The following is a 25,203-nucleotide window of genomic DNA, read 5'->3' as shown; positions in this document are numbered from 1 at the left end:
GTAAGGAAGAAATCTTGCATGTTACCGAGACAATAAGGGATTTACTACCACCATATTATTTATAAAGAATAGGTGCAATTGCGGATTAATAAAACAAATGTGATGGTATACCTGGAAACATTAGCTAATCTAAAGAGACACAACAGGCAGGATCACATTGCAAGTTCATTTTGCAGTACATTTAAAGTCTAACTAAACCTGGTTTTGCCTAAGATTCTTCGACCTGGAAAATGGGATGTAAAAGTACCACAGAACTAGGGATGGAAAATGTCTGTTATACAGAAGGAGAGAATGAACCTGCAATTGTAAAAGCCATACCTCAGGATATCTTTCCTAAATTGTTATGAATAAAAAAAAAAAAATCTTGCAGATACAATGATTGCAGCAACCCCGAAACGGACTCCCTAGACCTTTATGACGTCACAGCCCCTGCATCAGTCACTATGCAGTCACACTGTTTCTTAAAGGGCAGGTCCTTGTTCTTGCAAGACATCTTGAAAATTAAGTGGTGCCAGCCCAGATTGAGAGGTCCAGAACATTCATTTTTGTTAAGGAGTTTCTTTTTATTGCTCATTTAAAATCCTTCAGTTTCAGGTTTGAACTCGAGCCTCTCTAGCCATCTGAATGCCTCACAGAATTTCAGCGAGGTACATGGAAGAGTTTCTTGAAGGCATTTTAGTACTAATGATCTTGAGCATGGAGTTATAGAGCCAAGTGTGTGCTTGTGTTTGTTAAAAGCACAGACATGCAAGCCTAAAGCCAGGATCGCCACCACACATCACAGGACACAGCCTGGGCTTTCTTCTTCCCTGCGCACCTACCCCTTGCTCGCTTGTGGCATCTTACAGCAGCACTGACACACACCATTTCCCCATGGGTTCATGTATTTTCCCAGCCCAACTTTCACATGCTCGCTCATCATAAGATATCCAAATTTGTTGCTTAGGACCAGACGTTCTGTTTCACCACCCAGGGCTGGGCCTCACCAGGAGACCCATCGAAGCATTGATGCTGACAATCTAAGAAGCAGAGTTTGACACACATGTGCCCCAGCAGTAAGACACTTCATAAGTGCATACACCTGTGGAGTGAACATCCTTCCAAAAGGCCATCCATCCACAGAGTGACAGTAGTGATCTTGCTCCAAGACCTATTCCTTCTAATTCGGTACTCACAGCCCCGAAGACTCCTTTCTTTTAAAATTAATGGTTCTGGGAAGCTGCAGCTCCAGACTCCCACATCCTCTCACCCAATGCTCCAGCCCAATAAGCACCTACCCGTAGTCTTTACTTTACCTGCTCTAAATCCCTTCACACCACCAACATTCTTATTTCGGCCTTGCCAGCTTATTCTACCTATTAAATACTCCACCAGCCTTTTCACATGCCCCTCATTAACCAGGTCATATCCTGAAGTCTTGCAATACCCCTACCAACCGGTTTTCAGTTCTCTGTCCCCCACTATCTAACAAGTATCCTTATCAATGCACGGTCGATTAACAAAAAAACACCTAAGCATACACTACCTGATCTCGAACACTAGACCAAATCTTCTTTCCACCAATGAAAACTTGTTAATAGAAGACAAACTCCCAGGCTCCCCAAAGCCAAACTGCCAGACTACCAACTCCTGATGATAAACTGTCTCATTAAAAAGACGGTCACAGAGATAGCAGGCATCTTCGGAAGTCCTAGCCACCAACCAGCTTCCAAGCTATTGCTGCGGCTGAATGCAAAGTATTACTCATCTGGTGCTCACCTTCTACAACAGAACCACGCTCATGCTTATTTCTACTAATACACAGGCCACCACCAAAATCTGCTTTCTCAGGTGCCTTCGACATCAATATCGGAAACAAACTATGCATATGTCCCCATTGATATTTGGTTCAACAAACAGGACAGTCATAAGACCATATCCCTTAACCTGCATTTAGAAGCCCTGAACTTCCTCTAACTGGTCTCCAGTTTTGCACCAGAGATGAAAAAATCTTTGCTGCAACCCGCACATCTTCAGAACACATTACCACAATTGAAAAATCAATCAATTATCTGGAGTGACAACTATTTTATCCACTTCAGCTCGACTGTCTACACAAACCCATAAGGGAATTAAAACATTCAGTTCTACCTTTGGCTCTCCAGAACCATTACCAAGCTGAGCTTCGGCAAGGCTTCACACCACACCTTAAAAACTAGCCACTTCTAAAAAAAGATCTAAGTTTAATGCAAAAAAAACCCAGAATCTCATTCGTGAATGACAATATACAAAATTGCCATTAAGGCAGAGAAGGACTCCCCTACTCCAACTGCACACCAAAAGTGCAATATCCATCAAAGAAACTTCACAAAAACATTAATAAATGCCATTTGGTCAGAACCTGGATTTCCTTTCACAACAGGTTTATGATGCACCAGCAGACCACTTAAATCACCAAAGAAAATAACCAGGAAGCTACCTCATGGGCAAGCGAAATGTCAAACTCCAACTGCAGGCTACCAACCCAAAACACTGTACTCTGTTGAATATTCAATGCCGTTATCCATTAAGCCACACTCCATTATCAAATGAGGAAGCCTTCAAGACAAGTAGCATAGCCAAATCTTCAGCAGACCAGTGTCCACCACAGATAACGAAGAGTGTCCTCCGCACAAGCTCTGCTATCTTCCTAACTACTCATCTCCAACAATTGTTTAGGGTCACTGCCAACTAGGACAAGCAAATCCTAACAAACATTAGCCTCCATTCTCAAGACCTGCCCAGCCACTGATCAATCTTCAATGGCCCGTTCCTTCATAAAATATCTCGGCTTCTTCAGATCTCTCAGTATTTGAAAACAAACATTTTCTAAGACTATTTACACAGGCAGAAAATGTGTCTTCACATGGTAGATTAACCCCACCCTGTCTGAGAAACGACTGACCTACTCCGTGACCTGGATTAGTTTCTTTCTCAACAAATGGTCCAACATTATTTTTGCTCATTATTGGTCTTCTACCTTCTATGCCTACACTGGTATTCAGCAATGTTTTATCATTTCACCAACTACTCTTTAAAACCACCACTGACTTCATTATATCTGACCTACACCTGCCTCATCGAATCATTCTTCCCAGCCTCATACAAGCGTGGGGACAACTCACTGATGATCCTGTAACTGAAAAACTCTTCTGATCTTGCAGATCATTCAAGGCTTAGTTTCAACCACCTTCCTCCAACTAAGCCTCTATTTATTCGATAAAAAGGGGACATCCCAGCCTACAGAAAAGCATGTGTTGGTGGTGATCAATCCTTATTTGTAAACAGACTCAAACTCTGGAACTACCAATGGGTAGGATTAAGGACCACAGTTTATTACCTGGAACTAAGGAGAGCAAACAAATACACATATTTTCGCAAATAGGCTATTCATTCTACCTGCGTTCATCCTAGAGGAGATGGTGCTTTTACATTGCCCTATCAACCCTACACTCCTCTGTCATACTAGAGGAAAACATGCAGATAGAAGATTCCCACATCATAATTCGGGACTTGAGAAATCTACTCACCCACTCGCTATGGCGAGTCCATTTTCATCAGTCCAAGTTATTTATAGGACCTACTTCTCCGTCCTGGCGAGTGAACTTAAACTGAAAAGGATTAGGGTTCTGTTCATTCAGTAAGCGAATGAGCAAATAAAACGCATTTAAATCTTGTTTTTATCTTGACACATTATCGGTCTGTTCAAGGACAGAGGTCAAATGTCAGTTTGCCGTTTTACTAATTGCTGCTTATGTTATCTTGGAAAATGATGTTTACTTTTCTTTCTCTCATTACAGTTAGAGATTTTTATGAGTGAATGAATGAAACAGACTCGTAGAGCGCAACAATTGCCAATGGCGTCAAGGCGCTGACAGAAGATTAGTCTTCGGAGGGGGGAACTGAGAAGGAGCTAACTGTTGCCCATGGCAGAGTGAACAGCCAGGTCCCTTTGTCAAGTGATCCATCTGATAATCATTGAAAAGCAAAAGGCTGTAAAATTTCAATTTTTTTCTTTAACACAACATTTAAACAGCTTGTAAATGAATAGTACAAATATTTCAAAATATATCAGGAATTATGAAAGCATGTTTTTTTGTAATTCTGAAGTATGATGCAAACAGACTTAAATAGGAGCAAAGCAAATCAAAACACTATTTGGTGGTGTGAAAATAACAAATATTTGCAGAAACTATTTCTAAACATTGTTTGGACACTATATAGTTTTTAAGTAAAACCACAGGTCAGTGGGACATTTTGTGGCTATTTCAATGGAAAATCTGCAGATTGCAAATGATTGCTTCCAATTCATGCTTTAGGTATGTATTTATTAAAAGAGGTAGTTTTTAAACATTTGAAAAACATTCCTGCCCCCGTCCTGATGGCTATGCTGCTAATGAACTAGGAGACTAGGAGGCAAGTCAGCAGTCATATGTACCGTATATGTGGCTATATTTTTATCATATATGGAGCAAAGGTTTAGTCTAGTAAAGCAAACTAAAGTGTATTTTTGTACAACACATAACCTGAACTCAAAGTTTGAAGGTGCTCTCCTATGCGATAAAGAAAATGGCAGCTCAGTGCATCAAAATATTTGCCCAGGATCAAATATTTTGAACCAATTCATGGGTCAAGAGCATTATAATTAGGTTGAGTAGATTATTTAAATCACTAGACCTGCAGGTCTAGTAGCATTTCCATGACTTGAGGCCTGCAATTGGAACATTCCCTCAAATCTTCTGCACAATTCTCCACGTATAGGCCAACCTACTATCTGGAAAACATGCACTGGGATGGCTGCTCAGCAAACCTGTCACATGAGAAGCATAAATGAAGTTATAAATCTCTTACATATCTATGCTTCACTCAATGCATAAATGCAGACAAGCTCACCACAGCAAGATTGTAGAATACATTTGAACCTCAAATTCTACCAGCAAAGACCACTATATAAACAAAGACTAAATACCATGCCCTTTAAACAGAAATTTGAGCTACTTAAGAAAACAATATCTATTAAATATTGCTTGATACAATTTAAATATTTACACCAAATTCACCCAATTCCTCAAAGCCTATTGCAGCAAAATGTCAGATTTGACATTTCGCAGATGTAAAAAAGGGACGACGAGACTATCTATTCATGAAATGGACATGAAGAATAATTCACACTTTGAGAAGCTTTTGCAGACACACTGCACATTGTAGACCAAAGATATTCTTCAGCGACTGGGCCGTCATTTGTGAAAGAAAAATTACCCTCAACTTCAGGGAGCCAGAGGCCCCTACTGTTTTGAGAAGGAAAGCATGCCTAGACTAGCGCTTTACTCTAGAAATGCCTATTTATGAAGCTAGGGGCTTTGCCACCCTCACACTCACTGAAACTGAAAGATTACCCACTTCTTCCTAAACTACAGCGAGGGAAATGAATCAAAACTGAATCATAACTGAAGTGGGAGGTTCTGTGGTCAACCGTAAATAGCAGAAGGAAATTCTATCATTATTATATGAAAAGGGTATTAACCTGTTAACCGCTGCGTAAATTCCGCCGCGTTGCATCTGATTTATTGCACGGGCAGGGCCTCGTCAGCCAACGGACGTGCGCAGCACTACAGAGGTAGTGCTCGCGACGGCCACTGGCCAACGCACGCACGCAATGGGTTAAATACATAATGAGTGCTTGTAGAAAGCTGGCTCTGTATATACTGTACCAAAGCATGATATAGTGTGCAGAGTCCAGATGATCCCCAAAGGCTTACAGAGGTAAAAGTAGATAATACATTACTCTCTATTCGTGGTAGTGTGGGCGAGCAGTAAGGCTTTATCAGAGGAAAGTATTAAGCATTTATTGTACACACTCAGGCAAAAAATAATGTCACACATTCAAAGACTAAACTCAGACCAACTGTTTATATAAAAAATATTTCTTTAGTTGTATTTTATTTTTAGAACCAAGCAAGACTTGGTACAGGTAAGTAAAGTTGTACCATTCAAAACAGGTTGATGAGAATATGCAAGCTGGATGAAATCGACTTTGTTGCATGTTTATAAAACATTTAAAGACAGTTGGTATTATGTTGTAATTACTTTGTGATTACTTTTCAGATTGCTTTTTATACTCAATGTGGTATGCCTAGATATCACACTGCGACATTTCCTAGACACAGGTAAGTAAAACTTGTTTGCATTAAAATACAGTTGCTTGGGATTTCATACAAACACAACTCAACACTTAAGAACTTTTTCAGAGGGAAAACAGCCAATGCAATCCGATGGAATAAACTATGGTTATCATTTTGCAGGTAAGCAAACTGTTTTCAGGGTTGAGTTTCTGGGGTTAGAATAAGGGTTTCCCAGGGTCAAGGATGCACTCAAAGAGCATCCTCAGCGGGTGCAGAGTCCTGAGGCCCAATATTAGCCTATGGAGCTAGGGGGCAGTTGGTTGGTGGCTGCTCTCGGGCAGGCCACTGGGCTGAGGCAGCAAAGCTTCGAGGGTTGAGCTCAGGGCAAAGGGGGATCAGAGTTCGCAAACAAGGTGCACCCACAGCGGCAGCCAGGTGCTGAGTTAGGGTCGGGTGCACTGTTGTTTTCAATGGGAGATCTCCAGTACGAACAAAGACTGCAGGCTCAGGCAGGAAGGCTTCCTGAGGCAACCACTGGTTGGAGAGGTAAGTTGGGATACAGGGGGATGCCTGGACACCGTTAGTTGGGCCACCTAAGGCTGGTGGACGTTGGGTGCAGGGGTGTCTTTAGGTGTCTGATTACCTAACCAGCTCCGGTGGCGATCAGGAGGGGGTCCTCTAGGTCGAGACTGCAGGCGTCATCAGGAGGCTTGAGGTAGGTAAGAGATCACCAGATCCCAGTTCAGGTTGGCTGGGGGGGACCTCCTCATGGTGTTGGGAGACTCAAACCCCAGCCGGGGGAGTCGGGTGCAGAGTGGTGCAGACTCGTGGATTTAGCCGGAGCCACAGTCTGGTTCTTGAGCAAGTCCGGTGCTCACGGCAGATAGAGTCTTTCAATGAAGGCAGGGCAGGTCCTCTGGGGGTCTGCTGGACCTGCTGGGATTCCGCTGGAGGAGGTCGGGACCTGCAGGTAGGACTAGGGCCGAGGCAGTTGGTGTCTGTCTACTACCTTCAGCACGGCTCTTCTGTCCTCCTCCTTCTGGCCGGTATGAGGTGGCAAGGTTTGGGGTTGCCGCTAAATACTAAATTTATGTGCGTTTCAGGTAGATACAGGTCGGGACCAATGGGTTCCTTTCGTGGGGTGGGTACACCTCCTATTAGGCCATCCACCAGTGGGAGGGGGAGGATAGTCTCTCTGGTTGGCTGGGTCCCCCCAACTTCAAGATGGCAGGGACTGGGAGGTGCGCTTTGCCTCGCCTCCTCCACCTGTGGGGTGTAGTTGACAGAGGTGGGCACACCTCGTCTCCCATCTTGGTTTTCCTGACGATTCTCTCTCCCAAAGTGGGGGTCAGAACCATTGGGGGCCAGTTGCTGGGAGCAACTAAAGGCGGGGTCAGCTAACAAAGGCAGCAAGTCCTTGAAGCTTCTTCGTAGACCCTTCCATCCTGGGGGACGAGGCTTGGCACCTCTGCCCAGGATGTGCTTTATTTCAGGTCCCCAGAGAATGGGATGCTCTCGACCCAGGGGTCCAGAAACATGTCAGGGGTGGCAGCTGGTGAGCAGCCACTCAGCCAGGACACTACAGTTAGGTTGTTTTTCAGGGGGCATCTCTAAGATGCCCTCTGAGTGCATTTGGTATTAAATTCAACACTGGCATCAGTGTGGGTTTAATGGGCTGAGAGGTTTGATACCAAACTTCTCCGTTTTCAGTAAAGGCAACATGGAGCTGTGAGGTTCGGGGTGCCAAATTACCAGCCCATTGTTTAAAATGGCTTCACTGCACTTACAATACCTGTGAATGGCACAAGTACTGTAGGGGCCAAGGGCTCAGGCCACTGTGGTATAGTACAACCTGCTGTAAGGCCTGCTAGGGGGTGACTGAGCTATGCCACAGGCAGTGTTTTGGTGGGCATGACACAGGGATGTGTGCCATGTCGACTTGTAGTTTTAGGGTACCCCTCCCCTTCCCGGCACGCAGACAGCACTGGCAGTGTGTATGGGTCCGGGGAGGAGTCTGTGTGTGGCAAAATAAATGCTTCTGCCCTCAGAGTCTCTCTGGCTACAAGGACCTTGGTGCCCCTGGCACCTTTTACACAGGACTTGTATGTAGGCCAGAGGAGTGCTAATGTGGGAGGTACAGTTTTGAGCAAAGAACACAGGCCCTGGGTACCCGATTAGCAGGAACCCAGGGCACACTTAACTAAGAAGCATCAAAGATCAGGCAAAAAGTGGGGGGCAAACATGCAGAAAGGGACTCTTTTCTACAGTGCTTACATATATGTGGAAGGCTTTGAACATGTACACGTGGATGATCTTGATATTGTTAATGTCTTATTGCGCTGAAAATGCGAATAAAAAGATTAACACAAAAAATAGACAAGCTCATTTAAGGAACGTCAAGCTAGAGTAATTGCCAGATGAAAGCTTTCACAAGATAGGGAATCAATAATGCAGAGCAGGGCATAGAAATAGGTTTTACAAAACCAGGGGATACATTCCCCACCAGCCCACTCTAATTTCCTGACAGGGGACATACGCAAACACAGTTTCACATAACTTGCGCCGTAAATGGACATCCACATCACTATGTAGATCCATGACCAAAAGTCTGAAACACACATCACACAAGACACTCATGAGGATAAGCAAGAGTATAACTTGTAAGGGACTCATTAGCCCTTTCAAGGAAAAACCAGTAGCAAACACCTTCACTAGGGCTGCAGGCAAGACAGATTCTAAACCTAAACTACAACTCACTGCCACCAACAGCCAGTCACCTCATAGCCTGTAAGGGGGTGAAGTAGCTAAGCCTTACAGCGGTTGAAGGCATATTTTAGGTGAAGCTCCGTTGAACACATCATGACTCTACTACCATCTATGTATTCACAAGAGGTACAGTACCTCCAGTGGTCTTGCAGATTGTTAAAGTTGGGGCAAAAATAAAGTGGCCACAGAAAACAATGTGGGCATAGCTTTCTTTCCAAAGTTATGCTTAGGACTTTTGCTTCAACATGAGGCCTGTATGTATTGCTCTAGCGATCAATAACTGTGGCCAGATCTGTAAGCTTGATTGCATGCTTTTTGCCTGTAGTATGAGATATGTGGTTCAGTAAGTCTATAAATGAGCGGTATGCATTCATGACAGAACTTGTGTGTTGGTTTTGGTGCATGGTTAACTGCATGGGATATAGACTGAAAAGAGGAGTATCTGGCCGTCTGATTCAAATTTTCTTTTTTCGGGGACGGTGGGGAAGGTCCTTAGGAGAGAATTAACCAGCAAAAACAGGAAATGCATACATGTTGAGTCTTAACAACATGGTGAACACAGCATGCAAAACAGTGAAGAGTTACAATGAAAACACTAACCCAAATCTCCCAGATACACAAGACATCTGTGGCATGCCATCTGTGCCCAGTCCATCTCCTTCACAGATGCAGACACTGGCTTCTTAGAACCTATACAATAGGAAGAGAGAAAAATAAGCACTTTTTAGAACATTTATCAGTGAGAATTCTGCAGATAGCTTGATACAAAACAGTGTGGTGAACAACAAAGGTTGCTTCCAAGCAAAGAAAAAAAACACTGAAACAGTGATCCTTCATTGTGACGACATTAATGAAAAGTAGTGGCTAAGCTAATACGTTTGATGGACGCACACAATGTAATCTTTATTTGGTCTGAAATAAAACTATACAAGATAATTGTTTTAAACATGCAATATAACAAAAAATATTTAAGAAAAATACATGGATCACTGTAAGTGGATTCTTTATTGAATTCTTGACCAGTATCAAAACTTTTTTTTCAGTCTCACAGCTCACTTATAAAAACGTATATCTGTATCCCACCTGTTGATGCCAATAAGAAGTAAGCCACAACAGTTGATTGAAATACTTCCCTTTCTCTTTTAAAAACTTGTTTTAAATGCAGATTAACATCCAGCTTTGATAAAATGGAATAGCATTTAACATCATCATAATGCATAGAGGCTCCTATCTTCCTATGCATTTTCCTAATATACTCAAACCAAGGAATATTAAAAATAATCAAGTGGAAATCAATCTATAATGATTGCCCTAATAAATCTTGGTTCCTGTTTTGAACATATTGCATGTTAATCGGTCTCAAGCTCTTGGAGCTGAAAATGACAATTTTTTTCACTTCTGATTTATTCATTTGCAGTGGAGTGATCATATTTGCATAGCGCTATTGCCATTCGTATGACATCACAGTGCTGGAGAACAAGAAAATGGGATATAGGTTATGAGGGAGACAAGAGTGATATACTGAGATTCTGTAGCATTGCTCCCAGACACCGTCAAATCACACCATTATAGACACTGTACACACCCTTGCATCAGGTAAACGCCTACCTTTGAACTTCTTTGGCAGTGCTTTTAGTCTGAGCCATAGCCACCTGTGACACTGTGCCAAAGACACTCATGTCACATCAATCCGCCAGTGGTAGGGGAGGAAGGATAGTGCAGCATTCCGTGTCCAGCAGCATGTCCAACGCCCCCCCCCCTGTTAACTTAGTCCAATGCACCAGTGCTAAATGTGAAAGACCGGTTACTGTATCCCCACAGAATCCCACTCAATAAATAAATGAGGTGGTGTCAATGCTTTTGGGTTACTAACAGGGAGCAGGAGTAATACAAACAATTTATCTTGAGTGTGTAAATCATTAATGATCACTAGAAACAGAATATGTATTTCAACATTTATTTTCAAATAGTTATTCTAAAATGCTGGGATCTAGTGCACATTACGTTGGTAATATCACAGAACAGAATATAAAGAAGCTAAGCTTTTCAATAACTGGAAACAAGGAAAAATGTAACATCGCAATTTATAGCCCTTCCACCCTCACTGTGCTCTCTTGAAATATTATGCTAGTTCTAGCAGATAAATAAATAATAAGCCTGAGTTTGGGGGTAATTATCCAATTCTTCTCCTAAATTGAATACTGATCAGTGGAGCTTAGCACTCAATATTGAAACTGCTGAAAGGGAATCCTTTATCAAGGTCTAGGCCATCAACAGTGACTTGCCCTGACAAAACTAGAGGCATCCAAGGTCTTGAACATAAAAAACACATAGCTAAATTGTAACCTCAGACTACCCTGATATTAACTGTGAGCACACAGACTGCTGATTTGGGGAACTCCCAGGTATCATCTAATTTCCCCAAGTATCTGAGGAAAATATATCATACTAAAGTCCCTTTCAACAGAGAAGCACTCAAGCATTTATTTATTTAGGAGTTTTATATAGCGCTGGCCTGACCCGAGGGTATCGGAGCGTTATACAACAGTTTTTGTGCAAGAGTCATACAATAGAGCAGTATTCTACATATTGTTTCGGAATTCCAATTGTGCTGAGCAGCACTGAGGTAGTACGCAAGTCCTGAGATAACCTCATTGAGTGCACGTTGTCTTGGGTTGAAACTCTTGGGGGGGGGGGGGGGGGAGCAGGTAGGGGTCAAATAGCAAGGAGGAGGTAGGTCTTAATGATAAAATGTCTGTGAGCAACGGCACGCAGGAATATGCGTTAAGTCGGCGGCTATCCATTCAGGAGGGAGCGGTTGAGGAAGAGGACCTTTAGGTATTTTTTTAATTTTCTGAAGGGCGAGATAGTCCTTATACCGAATCTTTCCTGGCACTTGCCATGCTCACCCATTTTTGCTTAGAGTCTTACTTGCGGTCTACCACTTCCTTTACAATAGGGCTTCTCCTGACAGATTACACATTTCTAAACCATGTAAAAATTAGCAAGACATACTAAGCAGACGTCATGATTATCTTTCAGAAATTAATTGCACCACAAGGACATCTCTTCAAGAGTGCCAACTTCATAGTTAGACTAGAAAGGAAAAGGAGAAAGAAAAACTTCAAAGAAAAGAAGAAAATAACACCACCCTTGGCATAAAAAAAGTTACAAAGTTAGACTGTATCAAGCGACTGAGCAGGTTATTAAAACCCACAAGAGTAACAATTAAAGATGGCAGCACCCACAGTGCTTGGTAACAGTACAGCATTTAAGAGTCTTAAAAGTGTGTTGTCAGTTTCATCTCTTGTTGCAGCCTATGCATAGGAGCCAAGTTCAATCTCCATGACTGCCAGGGAACACTTCAATGTCAGACCTTTTCTCCAGCTTGTGAACATATCTTGGGCAAACAGTGAAGGGGTACATCACTTGAGATCTGTGAGGCAGCCAAAGAGGTAATTTTTCATTTTAGATAGGTATTTTAGTCACATGTCCTTTAACAAAAGAAATACCCTTTAAATATTACTATAAATTAAAAGAGAAAAAGGTGCCTCCGAAGTGCAAGTTTTCTTTTTACAAATTAATTACGATTTTGAAAACTGCACATTAGAAAAAGAATTTCTTGAAAACTACATGTTCACAGATATATTTTTTATGACTACCAGAAAAAGGTTCATGATAGAAAAACTGTCTTTTGTAAGCACCCTACCTTTTAATATAAAAAATAAAGATAATAGAAGTTTTTGTGAGCACAGACTTGCATTTGTTTACTCAGTAAAATTAATGACAATGTTTACAACGAACCAAAAATGAAGAAAAAAAACTCTAGTCCACATTGAATTTTTTTTTTTTTTTAAACCAACTTTAAATTGAACAAGTTGAAGGAAGAAAGCTAAAAGCTGTAGCTGAAGTCATGGACCCAAAGTGTGGATGCTTGTGCATTGTAATAGGTTGAGTTTGACATTCTAGTACCAAACTGAATCCTATTTACATTGCCAACTTGAATGGGGCTTTCACACCCACTCCCCACTTTTTTCAGACCAATTAAAAACTATGAAAATGATACTAATTGCCAACTGTAACAAAAATGGTGCACTTCCTAAAGACCCATCCCTTGTTTCCAACCAAATGTAAATAATAAACTTCAAGAATAAAGGAAAGGTAAGACAAGAAGCATACACTACAACAATCCATAAAAATATAAATTGCCTATGAAAATCTAAATGCCTGTGAAGTGGTAGCGTGGCCCCTTGCAGACGATTTTCTGGAGATTTTACAAAACATTAATATAAGTTGCATGTGCACAAATTTTCATCGAACACTTATTTAATGGCTTAAAAATTTTCAAGAAAAAGATAAGAATTCCCCCAAGTCACTAACCATTTGAACATGATTTTATGGCAAACAATCAGTGGATTTCTTTAATGTGCTAATTTTACACACATTAAGATTTCTTAGTATCAGCCGTGATTTTAAATTACTACATAATAATGAGGAGCTCCAAATTTGCCGAATGGCGACTAGTGGGAAGAAGATTTATCTTATGGTCTAGTGATGGGATGAAATAACGAGACAGAATAATGCAAGAAGGACCGTGACAAAAATAACAATACCTCAAATTGTGAATCTTTGATGAGTCACTAACCTATGAGTGGGTCAGTCACATGTGTCCAATCAATGCAGCACTGTAGCTCCAACTGGTAATGTGATTGAATGTAGAGTAGTAGGTGTTGGTAGAAGCCAATGCCTGCAATCAGGTGAGTCCGATAGGCACACTCCAGGGCACTGCGACTGTGGATGTGCTGTGAAGAGCAATAAAGAAACAGAGCTGAATGAGCGAAGTTCTTGCTATAATGAGCATGCACTGTGAACATCCCTTCATTACTTCAAAGCATTCTGAAATAAAAGCGAGTATTGTGTTCTCTTTCAAAGTTAGGAGATAGACCCCCACAGGGACCAGAAATATTTGTGTTCACAATTCTGGATTTCAGACAGATCTCTCATTAAAGTGTATGTGGTTCTAATTTCTTTTTACAAGTTCCTTCAATTTGTACATTTGTGTCAAGGGTATTAAGACACAAGAACAAGATAACATGACAAAAAGTACACATTTTCTCAGAGCAAAAAGAAATCATGGAAAAAATAGACTTGGTGGATTTACTGTGTAAAGTGTATCACTAACAGATGAGTTTGTAACAATCTCACTCCTATTAGTGGCAAATAAGAAAACTCCCACCTCATACAGTAAAGTAACCCCGGGGCAATAATAAAATAAAAACAAACGCCATAGGTAAGGTGTTCCAAACACAAAAGAAAAATTATTTCTATCTTGGTAACCTTCATTCAAGATATAAACATGTAATAAATATATTTCACATATGCAGGTCTGAGGACACTTAAAAGTAGTCATCTGAAAACATTTACTCAAATCAATTAGAATCAAGCCCTAGCTTAAATAACTGGGTGCTTTTAGGCCACTATAATGTATCATTTCAAAATGTATAACAAGGCAATGTCGTTAAGAAGGGACAAGATTCAGTGAATAATTTGACACCGAGTTGGCCAGGTAAGCTCCTTCAGAGCCCACCAATGTCTTGCAGAGACCATTGCTCATTTTTCAGGCATCTTCAAGAAGAAGTCAAAATGGTTATTTATGATTAGCATAATGTGGAACTAGACTTACGGTTAAGTAACTTCTCTATTTTCATTACAACTCAAACACTACAAGAGAATATAGAGTTTGATCCTTTCACAGCACTAATACAGGAGACAGTGGAGGACTGAAAAGACAATAACAAGAGGGGGGAAAAAACTTTAAAATGTCAAAGCTATCCAGAGAGATCAGACTTAAGCCTCTTGTCTGGAGTCAGAATCCAGAAGTATGGTCTTATGATGGACTATTTATGTGGTTCCATCAAATATAAAATTCATTTGAGGAATTCTAAGAAAGGAAGCAGTAGCCAATTTTCCTTCAAACAGGCTTTTGACAGCCAGGATAGTGGGCATTTTCTGAATATGTGCCAACAAATTAAAACTCTGATTACAAGCTGCTTAGACAACCAAGATTGTGACAACAGTAGGGTAGGCAAGATCTGATTGGTATTTCAAATTACGTTCGTACTGCCAAGATAAATACTAAGTACAATTAAACTTTAGACAGAATGAGGCTCCTCTGACAGAGTGGATGGAATAAGTTTGAAATAGGTGCAGGAAATCTTATTCATGTGCTGAGGTTGATCGTTAAGATTCATGAAAACAGAGCGCTAGCATTACACTTAAAGTGACTGTAAAAAGGCCCACCAATTTAGGAACGTTATCCTTTATTGAGCAAACAGGCTATATTAGGAGAACCATGCCTTATTTAGGTCACCTGAAACAATTTTCATTGTTGGAATAGTAAAGGTGCTGCCCAAAACAAATAGCTTTAAGGACATCTATAGACAAACAAAGTAGAACAGACTTAACTAAATGAGGTACGGCCATAATGTTTCTTCATCAAACTATCTAGGATAATTTTTTTTTCCACTTACACACATTATACATTTAATACTGAAAGTGCACGCCTTTTGTGTTTATGTATATTGTAGAAAACTAGCCCTTTTTGACATGGTCAACCCCACTTTTTGTGCGGTAACGGATGGGATTTTGACTGGAAATGCACTGGGTTCCTGCTAACTAGGACCTTAGTCAAGAAAAAACCTTGTCACCAACACATTCAAACCAACACACCTTTCGTACCAAGGGGATGAGGATGGACAGCAACAGCATAAAAACCAATAAGAAGAAATAAATCAGACAAATTTATTAAACATAGTATAAAATAATATACAGATACAAACGATGTACAGAGTCAAATAGTTAATGATGGAACAAAGACAATGTCATCATATCAATATATAGATATTAAAAAGCAGTCAATCTGATCAAAGATAAGAAAGACCTATACAATAGTACACAACACAACATTTAAAATTGGGAACAACATAAAAGGAAAAAATTATAATAATAATCCTATTGACTTGAGGAAATCACCAAATCATGAAGTTTATCGATTGTGACCCAGATTAATGTCCTTTTCAAATATATGTCACACAAACCAATATTCATAGATTTTGAGTGGTTTCCTTTTTTAAAAGCATCGACGCGTTTCGGTGGGCCAAGATTCACAGCCAACACCTTCTTCAGGAAAAGTACAATACAGTCCCAATAATTAGAATCCTATAGAGATACAAAAGAACAATATATAGTCCCAATAATTAGAATCCTATAGAGATACAAAAGAACAATATATACAAACATATTACATTCCTTCAAAAGATTATCAGGGTTATTTCTTCTTACTCCATCATAAATGCAAACTGTCCACAAACATCCTCCTTAACTCATCAATCAACCCACCATATCTACACAGCACTCAGACTTCATTAATGCCATACCAGAAGGGGATATTGGTGGAATATCACTTGAACAGAAGAATAATAGACAGTCTGGTATGTCCAATAGACCAATCAAAGGGCTATACCATTAAGGTAGTAGTGAAATTGTTACTACAATTATAAGGAACGCAATGCTATAGTCTATGCGTACCCATTATGAAGCAAATAATCACTCATATTATAGCGAAACCGAGAATTACCCTAATTGTGTCATATTATTTTTCCCAAAAACTACCTGAAATAGAACTTACATGAGTATTTTAGTAAGCAATGTCTATGTGGATCCTGCCAACAGTTCTGTACATTCAATTATATGCATTTTCTTCGGAGATTCCTTAGTTACGCACTCCCTATTTAGAAAAAAGGGAGTAAGATACCAGACTACTTAATTTAGTGCTAGGCTAGAAATAATGTCATGTTTATTCTGTCTGGAAGATAAATACTTATTACATATACCTTGTATTTGATCAGATCCGGGTCTAAATGGACCACAGGACAACGTTTCTTCAGACTCGACACAGTCTATATCTATTTAAAAAAAAAATTCATGAGACCTAAAGAAAAAATATATAAATATAGTTTAAAGTATATTCTCAATGAACACATATAGAAAGGATGTATGTTATTAAATCACTAATAAATGCCTAAGTAAAAAAACGTGCTCAAATAAGTTGAGACAGGATATATTGTCCTTAGCACCGGTGTTTGGGCCATATTAATGCGTGCCTCACACTAGGGCTATAAGGGCCGAAAACGACTCCGTACCTAACTGTAAATTAAGACCTACCCATAGTGAATCATAGACCACAAATAAAGGGACAACCTTATGAGCCTAGTATACACACCCTACCTATACCTCATTGCGTGTATCCGTAGCGATCTCTTCGTGCACATATTTACTACTGTTCGGTCATTATAAAAACCGAAGTATATCCCCTATACTCCAGACAGGAGACCTAGGTATGCGGTTAAATGAGAAAAGAATAACCAGACACAACTATGTGCCATAAACACTAAAGCCAACATAAAGCTGACTACTACCGAGCAGCATGCCCTGATGGTCATTAAAAAAAAAATTTTTTTCCTAAGGTTCACATAAAAAGAAAAGCCGAATGTGCAATATAAACAGAATACCTTGAATGCTGTCTCAGTAGTTAGTTACCGTGCCTTCATCTGATGTAAGTAAACGGATGTATTACATCCGGAAATGGTGCCGAAGAAGCACTGTAGGGAAAATATTCCAATCAGCCTTTAATGCTTAACAAATAACAGAGCAAACCACCAGCCCATTGCCTTCTGTGCTTAAGACCTACCTCAATATCGGCTTGTTACGGTATACGTGGCACGGTCTTCCTCGTCGGGTAAGTGTGGAATATGGAAAATGCAGAATTTAAATACCGAGCACTTAATTGCATTGGTAGTCGGAAGTAAACACATCTCTTCCGGGGTAAACGCCCCCAATTCCGGGTCCTATATGTATAACCGCAAGAAAAATGCGCCATCTTTAAGAGGAGCATTAAACATGACGGACAGCTAACACTCACGTCAAAATTGCCTGCATAAAGCACATTTTGTTTATTTAACACATAATAGGACTAAACTCGAGAGGGATATAATAATACTCTCCGACATACGGAGATACACACCCATTCAAGACTAATTTCAAGAATAATTTCGGCCGGATATAAATCGACCCCTACACAGTCAATTCCATCCTGGAAAGGTACACAATATGGATGAAACTATGAATGCCTGATCACGGCAAGCAATAAGACCTCCAATAATGGTGTTCAGTCACCATAATATTCTCAGCAATGAGGGATAAACACCCTCACGAAAGAGGTAGTGAATCTCGACCCACCGTTCACTGATTTGGAGCGCCATGTTAGAAAGGCACAGAAAATACATACACTCCCGGTCAGGTACAGGGAAACCGAGTGTCTGATAGCGGCAGACAGTACCGATCGAATGATAATGTCAAGTTGCTAAAGCAACCAAAAAATGTCAAAAGCTAGTGTGCCAAAAAAGAAGAACACAAAAGCATACTACCGTGGCACACAGACTGAACAGGCCTAATCACGGCAGCTATTAATTACGCCGCTACTGGTATCCGACCAGCCAAAAAACGATTGTATACTCAACCAACGGGAATAAGTACACCTCAGTGAGGTAATAGATAATATATAAACACTCGCTGGTTCCATGCGCCTGATTGGACGGGTACAAAAGATATATATCAACCTAATGCGGTACAGAGGTCTGAATAGGTATCTTTAGAAGCAGACCAGTACTATTACAGGAATAACGTAAAATCACACTGACTGCCAAAAGAGACAGGTGCGAATATAAATACCACAACAAGGCACAAAAATGGCTATATCAATACTAATCATCTTGCTACCAACAGATTATCCCATTCCTCTCTCGAATTTAGTCCCTTTTAAACAGTGTTAAGATGGGAAATGTACCATTGTTCACGAGCTTTGCGCTTGTTGGCGATGTTACCACCTCTCCTATCTACTCTAACCTTTTCCAGAATGAACCACACGAAGTCATTTTCACCATGTCCAGACTCAAGAAAATGTGAAACAAGAGGGGCAGTAAGTTTTTTCGTTTTGATTGCTGATCTATGCTCCTGTAGCCTGACTCGTAGTTCCCTACCTGTTTCCCCCACGTAGCCTAAACCACAGGGGCATCGGAGAAAATAGATCACATTTTTACTCCTGCAGTTGTTCAGAGTATTGGTTCTCATGGTGCAACCATTGTATATGATCTCTTTTGTTTGTAGGCATAGAGGGCAGATGTTACAAGTTCCACATCTATTGTTGCCAAAAGCTGGATGATTTCCAATTGTTCTCTGGCTCTCACCCTTTTCTTCACGATATGTATGCACCAACATGTCTCGTAAATTGTTTTTTTTTTTTAATCCATACAAAGGTCTTTCTAGCTTGACCTCTTCTTCATGATTAAGAATGTGCCAGTTTCTGTTGACAACATTCTTGATTTGATTGCTCAAATTGCAGAATTTACTCACAAACACCACTTTGTTAAGTGGCTCCTTTATTACAGCCGGTTTGTTGACCAAGGCAGCTCGATCGTAGAACCGTGCACGTTTAAGGGAGTGGGTCAGGAGTTTCTTAGGATAGCCCCTCTCTCTAAACTTGCCTTTAAGAACTTCAGCATGTTTGTAAAATTCCTGTAGGTCTGAGCAGTTCCTCCGAAGACGGAGGAACTGGCTAAACGGTATGCTGTCCCTTTGAGATTTAGGATGAAAACTTGAGAAATGTAGTAGAGTGTTTTTAGCCATAGGCTTTGTAAACAACTCCACTTCCAATACTCCATTCGCCTCTTTTATTGTGATATCTAAGAAATCAACCTTAGTCCTACTATAGTGCGAGGTAAATCTTAGGTTGGTATCTCCGAGGTTCAACCAATCCAAGAACAGATCCAAATTGTCAGTAGTGCCCTCCCAGATAAAAAAAAAATATCGTCAATGTAGCGGTACCAGCCCGCTACATTTTCGAAAAAGGGGGCCACCTCGTTGTAGATGTGCTTGGTTTCAAATTGGCCAACATATAAACAGGCCAGACTAGGAGCACAGGTAGCCCCCATGCTGGTCCCTTTCAGCTGTTTAAAGTATTCATCTTTGAACAGAAAGATGTTGTTTTTCAAAATCAGGTTCACACAACTGACAATAAAATCGGCATTGGCTCCCCCAAGGTCACGGTCCACCAGAATCTCTCGGATTACATCAACCGTGTCACTCTGTGGGATATTCGTATAAAGAGACTCAATGTCCAAAGTAACTAGACATTGAGTCTCTCCACAAAAAGGCTTCCCTTCAATAAGGGAGATAATATGCACCGAGTCTCTTACATAGGAGCGCAAACCGCACACAATAGGGCGTAAAAAGTGGTCAACATATTTACTTAAAGGCTCCAAAAGAGAACCAATACTGCTTACTATAGGTCTCATAGGTGGATCAGTACAGTTTTTGTGGATCTTAGGTAGACCGTATAGAGCAGGGGTCCTGGGTTCCAAGTTGTTGAGGAACTTGAACTCGTCATCACATATCCAAGACTTATCTTTTGCTTCTACGAGCAACGCAAGACATTCTCTAGACACAGACGCTAGATTTTTTTCATTTGTACGTACATAGTGTTCCTTGACATTAAGCATTTCAAGCATCCTGTGCTCATAATCTATGGTGTTAAATAGCACTACGCCTCCTCCCTTATCGGCAGGTTTGAAGGTTAAGTGTCCGTCTGCTTTCAAAGAATTAAGAGCCTGTCTTTCTGCTCTACTGATATTGTTCTGTCCAACTTTTTTTTTTTTTTTTTTTTAGACTCACGTCCGAGGAGAGGAGCACGATTCAATGGGAATTCGGTGAGAGGCCAGATGAACAGGGGTCCTCCGCAACGAGTTCAAGTTCCTCAACAACTTGGAACCCAGGACCCCTGCTCTATACGGTCTACCCAAGATCCACAAAAACTGTACTGATCCACCTATGAGACCTATAGTAAGCAGTATTGGTTCTCTTTTGGAGCCTTTAAGTAAATATGTTGACCACTTTTTAAGCCCTATTGTGTGCGGTTTGCGCTCCTATGTAAGAGACTCGGCGCATATTATCTCCCTTATTGAAGGGAAGCCTTTTTGTGGAGAGACTCAATGTCTAGTTACTTTGGACATTGAGTCTCTTTATACGAATATCCCACAGAGTGACACGGTTGATGTAATCCGAGAGATTCTGGTGGACCGTGACCTTGGGGGAGCCAATGCCGATTTTATTGTCAGTTGTGTGAACCTGATTTTGAAAAACAACATCTTTCTGTTCAAAGATGAATACTTTAAACAGCTGAAAGGGACCAGCATGGGGGCTACCTGTGCTCCTAGTCTGGCCTGTTTATATGTTGGCCAATTTGAAACCAAGCACATCTACAACGAGGTGGCCCCCTTTTTCGAAAATGTAGCGGGCTGGTACCGCTACATTGACGATATTTTTTTTTTATCTGGGAGGGCACTACTGACAATTTGGATCTGTTCTTGGATTGGTTGAACCTCGGAGATACCAACCTAAGATTTACCTCGCACTATAGTAGGACTAAGGTTGATTTCTTAGATATCACGATAAAAGAGGCGAATGGAGTATTGGAAGTGGAGTTGTTTACAAAGCCTATGGCTAAAAACACTCTACTACATTTCTCAAGTTTTCATCCTAAATCTCAAAGGGACAGCATACCGTTTAGCCAGTTCCTCCGTCTTCGGAGGAACTGCTCGGACCTACAGGACTTTTACAAACATGCTGAAGTTCTTAAAGGCAAGTTTAGAGATAGGGGCTATCCTAAGAAACTCCTGACCCACTCCCTTAAACGTGCACGGTTCTACGATCGAGCTGCCTTGGTCAACAAACCGGCTGTAATAAAGGAGCCACTTAACAAAGTGGTGTTTGTGAGTAAATTCTGCAATTTGAGCAATCAAATCAAGAATGTTGTCAACAGAAACTGGCACATTCTTAATCATGAAGAAGAGGTCAAGCTAGAAAGACCTTTGTATGCATTCAAAAAAAAAAACAACTTACGAGACATGTTGGTGCATACATATCGTGAAGAAAAGGGTGAGAGCCAGAGAACAATTGGAAATCATCCAGCTTTTGGCAACAATAGATGTGGAACTTGTAACATCTGCCCTCTATGCCTACAAACAAAAGAGATCATATACAATGGTTGCACCATGAGAACCAATACTCTGAACAACTGCAGGAGTAAAAATGTGATCTATTTTCTCCGATGCCCCTGTGGTTTAGGCTACGTGGGGGAAACAGGTAGGGAACTACGAGTCAGGCTACAGGAGCATAGATCAGCAATCAAAACGAAAAAACTTACTGCCCCTCTTGTTTCACATTTTCTTGAGTCTGGACATGGAGAAAATGACTTCGTGTGGTTCATTCTGGAAAAGGTTAGAGTAGATAGGAGAGGTGGTAACATCGCCAACAAGCGCAAAGCTCGTGAACAATGGTACATTTCCCATCTTAACACTGTTTATAAGGGACTAAATTCGAGAGAGGAATGGGATAATCTGTTGGTAGCAAGATGATTAGTATCGATATAGCCATTTTTGTGCCTTGTTGTGGTATTTATATTCGCACCTGTCTCTTTTGGCAGTCAGTGTGATTTTACGTTATTCCTGTAATAGTACTGGTCTGCTTCTAAAGATACCTATTCAGACCTCTGTACCGCATTAGGTTGATATATATCTTTTGTACCGGTCCAATCAGGCGCATGGAACCAGCGAGTGTTTATATATTATCTATTACCTCACTGAGGTGTACTTATTCCCGTTGGTTGAGTATACAATCGGTTTTTGGCTGGTCGGATACCAGTAGCGGCGTAATTAATAGCTGCCGTGATTAGGCCTGTTCAGTCTGTGTGCCACGGTAGTATGCTTTTGTGTTCTTTTTTGGCACACTAGCTTTTGACATTTTTTGGTTGCTTTAGCAACTTGACATTATCATTCGATCGGTACTGTCTGCCGCTATCAGACACTCGGTTTCCCTGTACCTGACCGGGAGTGTATGTATTTTCTGTACCTTTCTAACATGGCGCTCCAAATCAGTGAACGGTGGGTCGAGATTCACTACCTCTTTCGTGAGGGTGTTTATCCCTCATTGCTGAGAATATTATGGTGACTGAACACCATTATTGGAGGTCTTATTGCTTGCCGTGATCAGGCATTCATAGTTTCATCCATATTGTGTACCTTTCCAGGATGGAATTGACTGTGTAGGGGTCGATTTATATCCGGCCGAAATTATTCTTGAAATTAGTCTTGAATGGGTGTGTTTATCTCCGTATGTCGGAGAGTATTATTATATCCCTCTCGAGTTTAGTCCTATTATGTGTTAAATAAACAAAATGTGCTTTATGCAGGCAATTTTGACGTGAGTGTTAGCTGTCCGTCATGTTTAATGCTCCTCTTAAAGATGGCGCATTTTTCTTGCGGTTATACATATAGGACCCGGAATTGGGGGCGTTTACCCCGGAAGAGATGTGTTTACTTCCGACTACCAATGCAATTAAGTGCTCGGTATTTAAATTCTGCGTTTTCCATATTCCACACTTACCCGACGAGGAAGACCGTGCCACGTATACCGTAACAAGCCGATATTGAGGTAGGTCTTAAGCACAGAAGGCAATGGGCTGGTGGTTTGCTCTGTTATTTGTTAAGCATTAAAGGCTGATTGGAATATTTTCCCTACAGTGCTTCTTCGGTACCATTTCCGGATGGAATACATCCGTTTACTTACATCAGATGAAGGCACGGTAACTAACTACTGAGACAGCATTCAAGGTATTCTGTTTATATTGCACATTCGGCTTTTCTTCTTATGTGAACCTTAGGAAAAAAAAATTTTTAATGACCATCAGGGCATGCTGCTCGGTAGTAGTCAGCTTTATGTTGGCTTTAGTGTTTATGGCACATAGTTGTGTCTGGTTATTCTTTTCTCATTTAACCGCATACCTAGGTCTCCTGTCTGGAGTATAGGGGATATACTTCGGTTTTTATAATGACCGAACAGTAGTAAATATGTGCACGAAGAGATCGCTACGGATACACGCAATGAGGTATAGGTAGGGTGTGTATACTAGGCTCATAAGGTTGTCCCTTTATTTGTGGTCTATGATTCACTATGGGTTGGTCTTAATTTACCGTTAGGTACGGAGTCGTTTTCGGCCCTTATAGCCCTAGTGTGAGGCACGCATTAATATGGCCCAAACACCGGTGCTAAGGACAATATATCCTGTCTCAACTTATTTGAGCAAGTTTTTTTACTTAGGCATTTATTAGTGATTTAATAACATACATCCTTTCTATATGTGTTCATTGAGAATATACTTTAAACTATATTTATATATTTTTTCTTTAGGTCTCATGAGAAAATTTTTTAAATAGATATAGACTGTGTCGAGTTTGAAGAAACGTTGTCCTGTGGTCCATTTAGACCCGGATCTGATCAAATACAAGGTATATGTAATAAGTATTTATCTTCCAGACAGAATAAACATGACATTATTTCTAGCCTAGCACTAAATTAAGTAGTCTGGTATCTTACTCCCTTTTTTCTAAATAGGGAGTGCGTAACTAAGGAATCTCCGAAGAAAATACATATAATTGAATGTACAGAACTGTTGGCAGGATCCACATGGACACTGCTTACTAAAATACTCATGCAAGTTCTATTTCAGGTAGTTTTTGGGAAAAATAATATGACACAATTAGGGTAATTCTCGGTTTCGCTATAATATGAGTGATTATTTGCTTCATAATGGGTAAGCATAGACTATAGCATTGCGTTCCTTATAATTGTAGTAACAATTTCACTACTACCTTCATGGTATAGCCCTTTGACTGGTCTATTGGACATACCAGACTGTCTATTATTCTTCTGTTTAAGTGATATTCCACCAATATCCCCTTCTGGTGTGGCATTAATGAAGTGATTGCTGTGTAGATATGGTGGGTTGATTGATGAGTTAAGGAGGATGTTTGTGGACAGTTTGCATTTATGATGGAGTAAGAAGAAATAACCCTGATAATCTTTTGAAGGAATGTAATATGTTTGTATATATTGTTCTTTTGTATCTCTATAGGATTCTAATTATTGGGACTATATATTGTTCTTTTGTATCTCTATAGGATTCTAATTATTGGGACTGTATTGTACTTTTCCTGAAGAAGGTGTTGGCTGTGAATCTTGGCCCACCGAAACGCGTCGATGCTTTTAAAAAAGGAAACCACTCAAAATCTATGAATATTGGTTTGTGTGACATATATTCGAAAAGGACATTAATCTGGGTCACAAT

General features: G+C 40.5%; 1 protein-coding gene across 2 annotated transcripts in view; it reads right to left on the bottom strand.

The window, feature by feature from the left end:
• The window catches only part of SMG5 (SMG5 nonsense mediated mRNA decay factor), a 400,214-nt gene that overhangs the window by 304,621 nt on the left and 70,390 nt on the right, over positions 1 to 25,203 (bottom strand). For both annotated transcript variants that reach the window (XM_085638507.1, XM_085638508.1), the window contains 2 exons: positions 13,552 to 13,708; positions 9,507 to 9,596 (listed from right to left, as the gene is read on the bottom strand). In XM_085638507.1, coding sequence (XP_085494633.1) covers positions 9,507 to 9,596; positions 13,552 to 13,708 — 247 coding nt within the window. The remainder of the gene's footprint in view (positions 1 to 9,506; positions 9,597 to 13,551; positions 13,709 to 25,203) is intronic.

The sequence above is a fragment of the Triturus cristatus genome, chromosome 12, assembly GCF_964204655.1.
Source record: "Triturus cristatus chromosome 12, aTriCri1.1, whole genome shotgun sequence".
Lineage (NCBI taxonomy): Eukaryota > Metazoa > Chordata > Amphibia > Caudata > Salamandridae > Triturus > Triturus cristatus.
This window is presented reverse-complemented; position numbering and strand designations above follow the sequence as displayed.